Source organism: Mesitornis unicolor, unplaced genomic scaffold, assembly GCF_000695765.1.
Source record: "Mesitornis unicolor isolate BGI_N332 unplaced genomic scaffold, ASM69576v1 scaffold22841, whole genome shotgun sequence".
Classification (NCBI taxonomy): Eukaryota; Metazoa; Chordata; class Aves; order Mesitornithiformes; family Mesitornithidae; genus Mesitornis; species Mesitornis unicolor.
In genome coordinates this window covers 44,809-56,981 of record NW_010164759.1, presented here as the reverse complement: position 1 = coordinate 56,981, position 12,173 = coordinate 44,809, and the positions used below count along the sequence as shown (strand labels likewise).

Here is a 12,173-nt window from a genome sequence, read left to right as displayed (position 1 = left end):
ATGGGATCCTTGTATCCCCAGAGATGTATAGACAGAGACATATAGACAGCCTTTCCCATTTGTCTCACTCTCCATTTCCAGAGATCCACAGGATCACTGGCCTGATATTTTAGTTACATCATGGCCAGAAGAGAGGAAAATAAGTGACTGTCAGAGCCTGAGGGCACAAACAGCCTCCATGGTCCTGAACAGCCTCCTCTGGGGCATCCCAGGACATGCTCCAGCTGGATCTCCCCTGTGTAACCCTGACCAAACCTTCTCCCCTGGGCTGAGGCTTTCTGAAGCGTCAGGGGATCCCAGATCTCTCAGAAATGCCTGTGAAGCTTCTCCACACATCTTCTGCATTTCACTCATGTCTTAGTCTTTAGTCCCATTATGGAACAAATAATGAAACTTCTGTGCTCAAAGAGTCAGTAGCCACAGGCAGCTGCAAGGGAGCCCAAGCCGTTGCCCCTCCAGTGGCAGGCACACACAGATGGAAAATGAGACCTGTGGTCAAGGCCAGACATCAGCTGGTGAAGACAAGATAACCAGCCTGGTCTAAGGCCAAGCTAGAAAACCCAGCCAGCCGTGTGGGCTCATGGCTGGGGCAGGCATGCGAGGATGTGGCTGGAAGCCCACCCAGGTCAGAGCTGAAATGGAGGCCCTGGCCAGAGGGTACATGGGGTGCTCCAGGCAAGGCTGGTCTGGGCCATGCATAGGGCCACAACAGTCAGACACCTCGCGTCATGTAATTCCCTTCATAAAGTGATGTACATCCATATTCTAGGTTCATTATATCTTCCTATACTTGTTTGTGATGAAGAATATTAATTACCAAGTATCTCTTACATACCAGTGAGGTTTTTTAGGACTAGATTTTCAAATGCCCTCATCCCTGACTTGTTTCTGCTCCCACTGAAACAGTTTATAAAATTCCCATCTATTTGAAACCGATTCGGTCTTACCATGTGGTTTGAAACAAAGTCTCTTGTTCCTGTAAGCAGAGTAGGCTGCTATTGATCCAACAATTAATATTACAAAAGCAGAAATTATAGGAGATGTAACTCCAGCTATTAATCCTGAATCTGTGGAAAAACAAAGAGTTTTTTTTCAGAGGCACTGAAATGGTTCAACATAAGCATATTTTCTACTAAGGTGTGCTTTTGCCAAACTATGAGAATTGTGTGGTGAAATATTGAAAATTTATTAAGTAGACTTAAGCAGAAAACTAGAAATTAATGTTACATTACAGATGGTGTGAAAATGGTGTCTTAAAGCCTAATTTCATATATGTACTACTTCTGTAAGAGTAACATTTTCTTACTATTCCATGATGATCAGAAACAAATTATAGAGTAAATTATTCACTATACCTGTGTTTCCTTCCTGATTGAAATGATGCTTCTCTTCTCCTGGAATATAGGGTGAAGTTTCATCAAGAAAAGCTTTTAATCTTGTTTTGAGAACAAAGTCTTTACTCAGCAAAACTTGATTTTGCACAGAAGGTGAAAGGGGCAACTCAGCAGGACTGTGAGAGAGGAGCTCCCCTTCCACTCATGACTGACAGCTGCACTGGCTGGAGAAATAACAGTCCACCATCTTGACACTTTGTTTTTAGAGAAAAATATTGTCTTCTAAAAAAGGATAATACTTAACAGGCTACATCAGGCTGATTTCACAGGGAGTGAGAGGCCAGTATACTCTGACTATTCTCTACTGTCAGATAATTGGATCATTTATCAATAGTTTAAGTCTAGATCATAGGCCTGGTGCATCTACTTTCAGTTCTCGGCAAGAGTCCCTTGCTTTGGGACTGTCCTAGCTGGAGTCAAAGGGATTAATTCTGAAGGATTCTGGCATATGCCAGAATGCTACAAAATATTTAGGAATATGTTTCAAGTTTGAGCTTCAGGCCCAAACCCATACTTTGTGGAGAAGGATAGTTAATCTAAATGAAAACAGCAGAGCCTTGTCCTGTATCTTCAGTGACAAATAGATTGCCGCTGAAGCAAAACCAGCCAGCTCCTAGTTACAATTATTAGGGAGAAGCTGCAAGGAGAATTGGCAAATACTACCTGCTATGTGCGGTGGTAAAGGCTTCCCATCAATGAGATCTGAGTCGTCAAAACCTCCTGCACAATAAAATATTAGAGACCAGCCTTTATGTAATGTTCTAGGGAGAGGTGAAAGACCATTGAAATCCAAATTTCAACATGGTAGATGGGTGTGATGTCTTGCAGTGAATGGTCACTTATACAAATTCTCCTGGAAACTGGAGTACTGAAACTGTTAGTGTCTACACATTCTGCATCTGTATTGTCGCCTGTGGGATGAGTGGCCTTGGGCTGTCAGTAGCACAAATCCTTATATAATATGGACACCTCAAATCCCAGCAGTTCTGGTAGCACGAAGTCAGTGGGTCCTTTCCAGGAAAGACTTCATAAGGACTCCAGAAGGACCTGCCCAATGCTCACCACTACAAACATATCAGAAGTAAATATGGGATACATGGTGGTAGCTGGGATAAATGTGCCATTTTGACTTTATTTAAGTGTGTGTCTGGGACCACACTCAAAAGCGATACAGACTTACTGGGACTTACTGGTCCCACCTGTTGTGTGCCCCAAGGCCATCTCAGGTGCATATCTTGGTATGCGTTTGAACACAGGCTTATCCACACCCTGTGGCTAGATGTCAGATTTCAACCTTAGCATGGTTCAGTATAAACATAGCCAAAATGAAAAGGTAAACAGGATGAGTGTTAGTCTGGTGCCACTTACGAGTCAACATCCTACATTTTGGGCAGACAGAAAAGCTTTATGGTACCAACACTAGAACTCAGAAATTCTTTACAAATACTGAGTCAGGAATAGTGATTGCAAAAGAGAGATGGAAGGAAGGAATGATAAAAACTATTAATAAAGAAAAATAAGAGAGTAAACTATTCAAACTATCTGCTCTGAATGGCTCATAGTGTTAGATCTTCTTAGAAGAAAATACTCTTACCAGAATTCATATGACTTCCTGGTCGTGGTGGAAGAGGTGGGTATAAAGGTTTTCTTGAGATGTCACCTATTGATAATTAATATTGTTGGGTGGTTGAACAAGCAAATCTAAAAGCTGTATATAAAGAGTATGATAACCTGAGATTTTATACCTATTGCAAGTTTGCCTCCTGATGAATTAAGAAAAGGACCTTGTCACTAGTTAAAAAGTCTCAAGCAATATATCAACAAATAGCTAGCCGCTGAACCTAATTTTAAACTTAAAAGTGAATATTTTCAAAGTTAAAATGAGAGAGGAATTCACAAAAATGTTGAAGAAAGATATTTCATGTATTTCTAGCAAGTGCTACCACTGTTTAATGCTGACAGCTGGGAAACACAGTGTGTTACTGCAGGTGTCAGTGGTTCTGGATTCACCTAACACATGTTGAATACTCTACTCCTGAACAGTGCAAAATGTACTCAGACTTCAGCTTTGCTGCTTGGGATTTTGTGCTGGTATTTCACCTTACCTTTTGCCAAAGTATTAGGAAGAGATACATTGGATAGAGTGAGAGATCTGATGACTAATAGCAGTTTCCAAACCACACATAGAGTACTGGAGTAGCAAGAGCTGACTCGGGTCTAAACCTGCCAAAGTTAATGCCCAAGGCTGTTGCTCTGCACATATAGAGTAGATCTCCTCTTGCTGTCCTTTCGACAACCAGTTCAGTCACATATTTAACTGTTCTCATAGCCAAACAGTGATTTTAGCTCTGAATAAATCAAAGTTAGGTCACAGAAATAAATACTAATTTCCCTTCCTCTTCTTAAATTTTTCTTTCACGTTCAATGCATGCCAGATGCTTTTTTATCATGTCATCTTCTGGCATAGCTGCTAATTATAATGCTTCTGTTTGTAAGTACATTTAGGTTCTGATTCAGCAAATTATTTAGATATATGCTTAGGTGAGTTTAGCCTACTGCAGTCAATGGACTTCAGGTAGTCTTAAAGCTTTGCTGAATCAGACTTTGCCCAATTTATTCTATTCAATTAAAGAATAGACTTGTTCTGTTCCAGTACTCTGTGTAATGAACTAAGACTCACCATGGCACAAAAGCAGAAAACTATCAGTCCCATTATTTGTTTCTATTATGATGCTGCATCTATTCAGTTGTCTCTAATCATAAGAAGGTACATTCTATGGCATAGCTAGTGAAAAAAATAATGTCTTCAGAACTATTGATAATGAGGTGAGTATCATTAATCCCATTACATCACATATGAATGTCAATTAAGAACCTGAACTGAAAGTGGAGCAAAGAAGTAAAAACCAAGGGAAACATCATCTGCCGTCCTCTGAATGAAAAGGTGATGTTTAGTGAAGATTCTTAAGCTCTTCATTAATAATTTAATCAGCACACTACATTCATCCTCTCATCAAAGAGCTCATTAAAAACTTACAGGTATGGAACTATTAGTATGGGCAGGAAGAAGTGACAGTATAAACATGGGAATTATAAACAAAATTAGATTCAGCTTTATAAAATGTGGACTAACATGTCATTCAGACACAGGCATGAAATGCCACAGGGGAACCTGGAAATGCAGAAAGACCTGGAAATGGAAAAGTATAATACAAGTTATAATTCTCTAAGACTGAAACATGAGTAAACCAGGACATTGCAACTGGAGTCATAATTCAGAGCCTCTGTGCAATGGGCTGAGAAGTAATTTTTCATCTGTGTAGCTTTGATTCAAGTGGAATTTTAGGCTTTGATTCAATACTATTTGCATTTTAGATAATTTCAGTGTACAAGAACCTTTCTAGAGTACTTCACATCCTTGGTATACCTCTAAACACACTAAGCAAAATGTGGTGCAAAACTTCCCGAAGCCAAGGATATCATATGTCCACACAGCTCAGCACAGTACTGTGAATACTTCCTGCATTGACTCTGGGTGTTATAGAAGGTTACAACAGCTAAAATGCTTCAGGTTTTGGCTGTATCTTCTCCATCAGTGCTCATCTCTGAAACATTCCTACCTGTATTTCTGATTTGTGACCAGTAGAGCTACAGGCAGCTCACACTTCTATCTATATAATCTATCACTGTTACCTCTGATTCCTAATCTTAGGCAGGCTCATTTTTGGTAGCTGAAGAAACTACTGCCATCACCTGTTGTCTTCAACCTTTTACCAGAGGCCACCACCTTGAACCATCACAGCTGAATGGGCAGTGCATCCTCTCCCCAGCCATGAGCATGGTAGCCTGGCATGGTCATGTAAACTGCAGCTGACTTAGTTCATGCAGGTAGACCAGCCTATAAGCTTTCATAGCTGACAACCAGACACAGCTTATCCTGCTGTCCCCGCTCTGCATGATGGCCTCTGGCAAAAGCGTACATGAGTTGTAATGACTCCCATTACTGCAGCTCTTCCTCCAGTCTTGAAATTTCTTTGCATAAATTAGACAGGCTTCAGAAAAAGACTGCCAAAAAACCCCCAACCATTATATCTGAGAAAAGAAAAGACTACTCACCTCCACCAAGAGCATCGCCTAGATTCAGATCATTGTCTAAAAGTGGAAAGGAGAAAGATGTAGAGAAGTGAGTTACACACAATTCTTGAAGGAAGCAAAACATTAGTTTTAACAGAAAATGTACAACTGGATGTTTGACAGGCAGTTTTTTCAGGTCAGTCCCACAAATTCAAATAAGGTATTACACTTCTCTTGAAACCTCTTATTGAATTTAATATTTGCCCACACAGTAACTGATAAATGATACACTATTTCCTACTCAAAATATGAAAGATTTATCCCTGCTTTAAGCAAGCTCAGAATAAATCTCATAATGGAATCAAGATCAGTGCCTCTTTAATATATTTGCAAGTACATAAACAAAATTAGCTATGATAAGATATTAAAATGTATCTATTTTTAAAATACATGTATTAACATTTATGTCTGTGGTTTAAAATGGTATGTGCATGTTTGGCTCAAGTGTAATTTGTTGAACTGCAAAAACTAAATACTTATTTCAAGAACAAATAAAAGGAAGTAATAAACCTACTTAGGGAGAGAAAATTGAATCAACTAATTTATGTAAGGGTCATGGTGACATAAAAAAATTGTTTAAAGTGATCATACACACTTGTCTGAGGTTGGCTGACAGTCTGGTTTTCTTTACCAGCACTATAAAGTTTTTAAACTATACTTAAATGTCTGCATATGCATGTTGCAGAGTGAATCAACAGGCTATTGCCATTCCCCCTGCACTGCACACATTCCTCACTGTGCCTGGAATGGAATTTTCCTTCCAGCAAACAATTTATCAATGAGCTGCAGATGCATGAACAAGAGGAACTCCATTTCCAATGTGCAGATGTGGATATGAGCATGGGGGTGATATTTTAGAGTGTGTACAGTATAATGGTGAGCTCTGAAAGGTCACGGAATAATAGGCAGAAATACGTTAGATGGATGTCATAACTCCAAGGATCCCTTTCTTATAAATGTGGAGTGCTGGAATTAATCAGAAGGGATAGCAAAATCTACCTGAATTTGATGCTGATGCTTATTGTCACAGAAATAGACACTCAATTAAATATATTTTTTTTCGTTATAATTGTGTCAGAATTCCCAAAACCCAGGAAAATCCATCCAAATACATCACCCTGCAGAAGTCTGCCTTCATGTGTTCTTTATATCCAAAGGGAATGGGAAGCTGCTCCTTTGCACAGTATCTAGTCTCATTTGTGCAACAACTCAGAAATGCTTTGATGTCACCAGGAAATCTGGCAGGAAGATAATAAAGTTCATACTACATGGCTCAGTTTGTTCTCGTCAAACCAGGTGTTGATCCTGGCTGTGCCTGGACAGCAGAGAGTTGCATTTCAAAAATACCTTCACATGTCAAATGCTAACACTGTAGAAGCAACAAATTACAAACTGGATTCAATTTGTTATCAAGATGAAGAATTCAGGTAAAATGCAGGGTTCCACTCTAGAGAGTTCATGCAGAGATTTGTTACAGAAATGTTAAGGTTGGTATGAATGAAATACAAATGGAAATGCGTGTGTCTGTAGGAACCAGAAGAAACAGCAGAGCAAAGGGTTAAAAGAACAGACAATAAAGGCCACCATTTCCAGCAGTAAAATTGAGGGATATGTTGTTTCTGTCAAAACCAGCAGGTCTGCACTTCGGTAAGATGACAGTACAGATGACTTGTTAGCAGAGGAAAAGCAGAAGTGCACTCTAGAGCCAAAGGTTGCAGCACATCACCTATTTCACTACTCTTCCCGTTCGCCCACCCAGAAAATAGGCTGTAGACATAGTCTCTGTACCACAAACATGCAAAACGGAGAGCAGCAACCTGGCCTAGGTGCTGAAGTAACCTAGATTATGAGTCAAAAGACCTCTCCATAATAGCTGATGACTCCTAAAGGGTGTAAAAGATCTGTACATAAGCTAGCTTGCCATTTCTGATCAAGAAGATCTGCAGAGACAGGGTAAGGACTCAGTAGCTGGCCTACCTTGTTTCTTGTTGCACATGATGCTCACCACTTGAGCACAAACATTTGGTGCTCATGAGTTTGAGCATAGGACTGATTTAAATCAATGGCAGGATGAATAAGAGTGGGTGAAATCAACTTAATTTGAGATTTTGTCAATAAACACACCTTCTCCTTCCATTGAGTTCTGTGTTGGAGTTCGTTACACTAGATGGAAGGTGCCTACAGGAAAGCTTCAACTCAGGCAAATGTTTTTATGTGGGAAGTGATGCCCAGAGGACACAGCCTGTAAAGTAATTGGCTCCAGCTCAACCAAAATCATCTCATCCAGCCTTATTTCTCAGTGATACTGGTTGAATGAGACAGAGGAAACCCTGAGGTTAAGAAGAAGCATCAAGCAGATGCTAGGATGTACTTTTGTTTCATCTTTCTGCACGTTTCCAAATCTAGTAATTGATTTTTAACACTGTTTTTTTAAAAAATTAGTTTTAATTGCATTTGAACTCCCCCCAGTCCTCTTCAGTGCTGAAATGGATTTCAAAATGGTCTGGAAAACATGGAGTTCTTAATTCCCAAGAATTAGCAAAATTGATTCAGATAGGGCAGATAATCATCTGACTGTTGTATCTCTAATTGATTTAGGAGTCCCTAAAAAACAAATACCTTTCAACTGGCTGAGGCTGCTTCACTGTAGATATTGGCATGCCTAGTTTACCTTTAAACATGACTGAGGACAGAGTCCTTTAGGGCACAGTTCAAGTAACCTGCTTGAAATGTCTATATCAGAATGAAAATAAATCCATATAGAGAGTGATATGAACTGTCCCTAGACATGCTGATTTCTCTCCACAGACTTTAAAGGTAGTCTGGACAGCTAGCCAAGGAGAGAGCAGTGGCTTAGCCATACTTTACAACAGACACTTATAATCTAGGCCAAACACAAGTTTTCTTTGCAAAATGAAGCAGGAAGAAACAATGCAGTCATTACAGGATTTAGTAGCTACTGCATTTGTAAAACACTGCCTTTTTAGTTCAAAGAGTGAGCCAGAGAACAGTGTGGAAAATGTAGCTGTTTTCATGCACCTAAAGACTTATTGCAACGCTTATCCTGAAAAAGTCTGAAAGTTGTTGTGTGGGCTAATGTTGTCCAGCATTTCCTTATTCAAGCATTTTTTTTTTTGATAGCCAGAAATTTATTTCAGTGTAGTTTAGCTGAAAAATCTTATCACAAAATGTTCCATCCCAGATGCACATGTGGTTTTGTTGTGGTTTGGGTTTTTTCAACAATTATGAGTGTTCATTGGAAATTTTCATTTGTCACCCTCAGGATTACAGCTAAAACCTTTTGGTCCCCTCCGCTGTTCAGAACCTTTCTGACACAGCAATTGTAGTAATCAATACTAGATATTATTAAATAAATACATGGCAAGAATAAAGAATACCCAAGTTCCTTCTGATTCTTTGCCAAGTCCATTATCAAGTGTCATGACTATTTGTGATAAAAGATAATGGAAAAAGAAAAAAAGTAGAAGAACATTTACTCATTTTTAGCAACAGTTACCCATAGTAATACTCCCCAGGCTGTTCAGCACAGGCTGGAAAAGCAAAAAGATCTTCAGGAAATAAAATGCCATCAGTGGCCAGTCGTGCTCTAAATACTTACTGGAAGCAGTAAAGATACGTAATTGGTAATTGTCAAACTCACTTACTTTACATACAGAAGACAGCTAGTATTTACAGAAATTATCTCAGCTGTGCTACATTTGCAAATATGATCAAGAATCTCATGGGAGACAGCTTCTACATATCTGAAATCAGTTATAACCCATTTTCTTCATTACTCACTCAGCACAGGCCTTGTTGGTCTTCTGATCACTGTAGGCTTCCTGGTAATTATGTCATCTGTTGGACACAGTGACATAACAATAAACAATAAGAGCTTAAAATTTTTCAACTTAACAGAAGAAGGTATCTGCAAATCTAGAGAGTTGCATTCAATAAATCTTTATGGATCAAGGCAGAAGATAAAACTCAAGGGATATGTTTTCAAAGCCATTTTTTGTTTGTTTTAAAGAAAAATTAAATTTTATGACAGAAACATTGAAATCTAGCATTTCTCAATTCTGTGTATCTTTAACTTAAGTACTACCCACTTCATATTCCAGTCCTCAAGGAAAAGGACTTAAGATTTATTATTGAGTCTAAATGCCATGGCAAAATAAGGATAGGAGTTTTACCTACCTGGGTGATCAAGAGCATCAGCTAAATCAAAATCACGTTGACCTAGAAGGAAAGGGACAGAAGGAAAGAAACTAAGTCAGTGGGCGAGTTTCCATGACCACCAGGTCTGAGGGCTCTGGACAAAGCCAGAACACCAGTAAGAGGTGAAAGAAATGTCCATCTGAACAGGAGCAGGCGCAGAGCAAGATGTCAGCTGTTGTCCCTGAACTGTGCAGTCCCAAATGACTGTAAGAGATGGGCTCATTTAATTCCCATAGGCTGTTAATTCTGGTAGCGCAAAGAGAAGCTGCTGTCTTCTGCTATCCATACGCAGCTGCTGTGCAAACATGCCTTGGAAGAACACAGGTTACCTGGTACAGGGCACAAGGGCTACTGGCAGGAGTTGGCTGACAGTAGCATTCAGCATGGCACTTGCAAACCAGAATCAATAGGTGAGAACTTCTAATATCTTCATTATTATTTTACTAGCTCAACTTCAAAGAGCAGCTTTACTGGCAAGCCTGCCTTGGGATCACTGGTAACACGAACCAACTTCTTTAATTATTCCTGTAACATGTGCCAGCAGTAGAGGGTATAAAGATGACTTTAGTTATTTGGTTTCCGCCATACCTTAAAAAGTTTGAAAGAGGAGAAAAGAACCCTTCCTGTTCTGTGTTAGGTGACAATGATGTCATTAAGTGTCACAGCAGGGCAATTGGCATCCTGACCTTTGTAGTTAGCAGGTAAATAAAACTGGGAAATTATTAAAATGGATAAAATGAAGCATATGACTTTGAAGTGAACACAGTTATTCATGTGAGTTTTACTTTCCACTCTCTACAATCTGCCACTTTTGTTTCAATACGCAGCCTTCATGAATCACTTCTTTGTAGAGTATGTTTCCATTAGCTTTCATCCAGACTGAAACTTCACTTTCCTTGTGTTTGCATACCAAATACAAGATCAGCCTACACAAACCTGCAAAAAGTCATGATGTGCCATGCCTTCCCTAAGCAGAAATGCTTTACTGTGCTCTGCTGAGTAAGCCTTTTGATCTGCATCTATTTATTATCCTGTCCAAAGGGCTTAATACCTAACTCTACGATTAAGAGTTTTTCTTGTTACGTCTTGAGCACTCCATGGCAAGAAAGGTGTCATTGTCAAGCAGGGAAACTGAGGAACAAAGAGAGGCTGTCAGAGGTTCTTCAGTGTGACGGCTCTGGGTTCAGCTCAGCCCTCTTTTCTCGACAGGTGTTGTCCATCTTTGTGGCATTCTTCACATTAATTACTATTCGTGAATAATATTTCTTGCCTGTATCAAAGGGCTCCTGGGAAGAATAATTATCAGTGGTAAAACACTGTGTGATCCTCAGATAAAAATCAGCACAAGAGCATAAAGCAGAAACATTTTGATTCCCATAAGGATTTTCACGTTAAGTCTATGAACTTAATTGTAGCTGGTGTCTGACAGAAAAGATTAAATGAGGCTGGAATGCAAAATAGTGAATGGCTTCTAAAGCAGCACTGTCTCTATAAAATATTATTAGAAATGTGTGTTTAGAAAGGAAAAGCAGGTAACAGCATAAGGCTTTCCAGTTAATGTTATTAAAGTAGCATTTTATCTCTTATTTGAACTGATCTGCGAGTGTCACCTCAACCAACCACCTCTCCTTCCCTAGCCTGACCCTTCAGCCAACCTAGCTAAGTGCAGTAGCCTTTGGACTGGGTCCTTAGATGGATAATATTCTAAGAACCTGACCAATTTTTATTTCTGTATGAATTCATTAAAATACATAAATACATAAAATAGACAAGTGGCTTCCTTAGAAGATTTTCCCTGCCAGACCCCTGAGGACATCACCAGTCCTTACTGGCCCTGAGCCCTTGCCCATGGGCTGTGACAGCTGTGCTGCTGCCCAGCCATGGGACCATTTGATCCCCATGCAGACCCCTACCTGCAGGCTGACATCCTGGCATTGCCTCAACTTACATGGTAAATTATATTTTTCTGAAGCTTTTCTTCAGTGCCAACAATGAGAGTAACTTAAATTTGGTTGTGTTTCGATTTTTGTCCTCTGGATAAATCTTCATTCTTGATCAGCATCCTGAGTGCTGAAGGAGGCTGTCTGACCTGAGTCTTGCTGCTGTAGGATACTGCCAACAGGATTCAAACCATTTCTCATCAGAGTGAGTCATCAGAAATAACTTTGCAACACCAAAGAGCTGTTGGCCAAACCAACTCCTTTGTTACGGGTCCTGACACGCACGAAATAACGAATGCAGCTACCGAGTTCTTAATGTTTTAAAGGGAATGTGACAAAATTTTCTTGAGAAGGGCAACTGGAAAACTTCCAGGTATAATATTTATTTGAAGTTAGGAAAAATTACAAATAGAAGAAGGAATCTAATCAGAAGAGGTTATGGAATTCAAGCATGATGATGCAAATGCTTCCAGTTGCCTGAGAACCA

The 12,173-nt window shown here is 39.6% G+C and overlaps 1 protein-coding gene across 1 annotated transcript in view; it reads right to left on the bottom strand.

Annotated features, from left to right (window-relative positions):
* Nucleotides 1–861: 861 nt before the first annotated feature.
* Nucleotides 862–12,173, bottom strand: part of XG (Xg blood group) — a 20,326-nt gene continuing 9,014 nt past the window's right edge. Inside the window, exons 2-8 of the mRNA XM_010194430.1 lie at nucleotides 9,726–9,767; nucleotides 9,330–9,386; nucleotides 5,511–5,546; nucleotides 2,989–3,054; nucleotides 2,058–2,114; nucleotides 1,356–1,394; nucleotides 862–1,067 (exon numbers count right to left, since the gene is read on the bottom strand). Of these exons, the coding sequence (XP_010192732.1) occupies nucleotides 862–1,067; nucleotides 1,356–1,394; nucleotides 2,058–2,114; nucleotides 2,989–3,054; nucleotides 5,511–5,546; nucleotides 9,330–9,386; nucleotides 9,726–9,767 (503 nt within the window). The remainder of the gene's footprint in view (nucleotides 1,068–1,355; nucleotides 1,395–2,057; nucleotides 2,115–2,988; nucleotides 3,055–5,510; nucleotides 5,547–9,329; nucleotides 9,387–9,725; nucleotides 9,768–12,173) is intronic.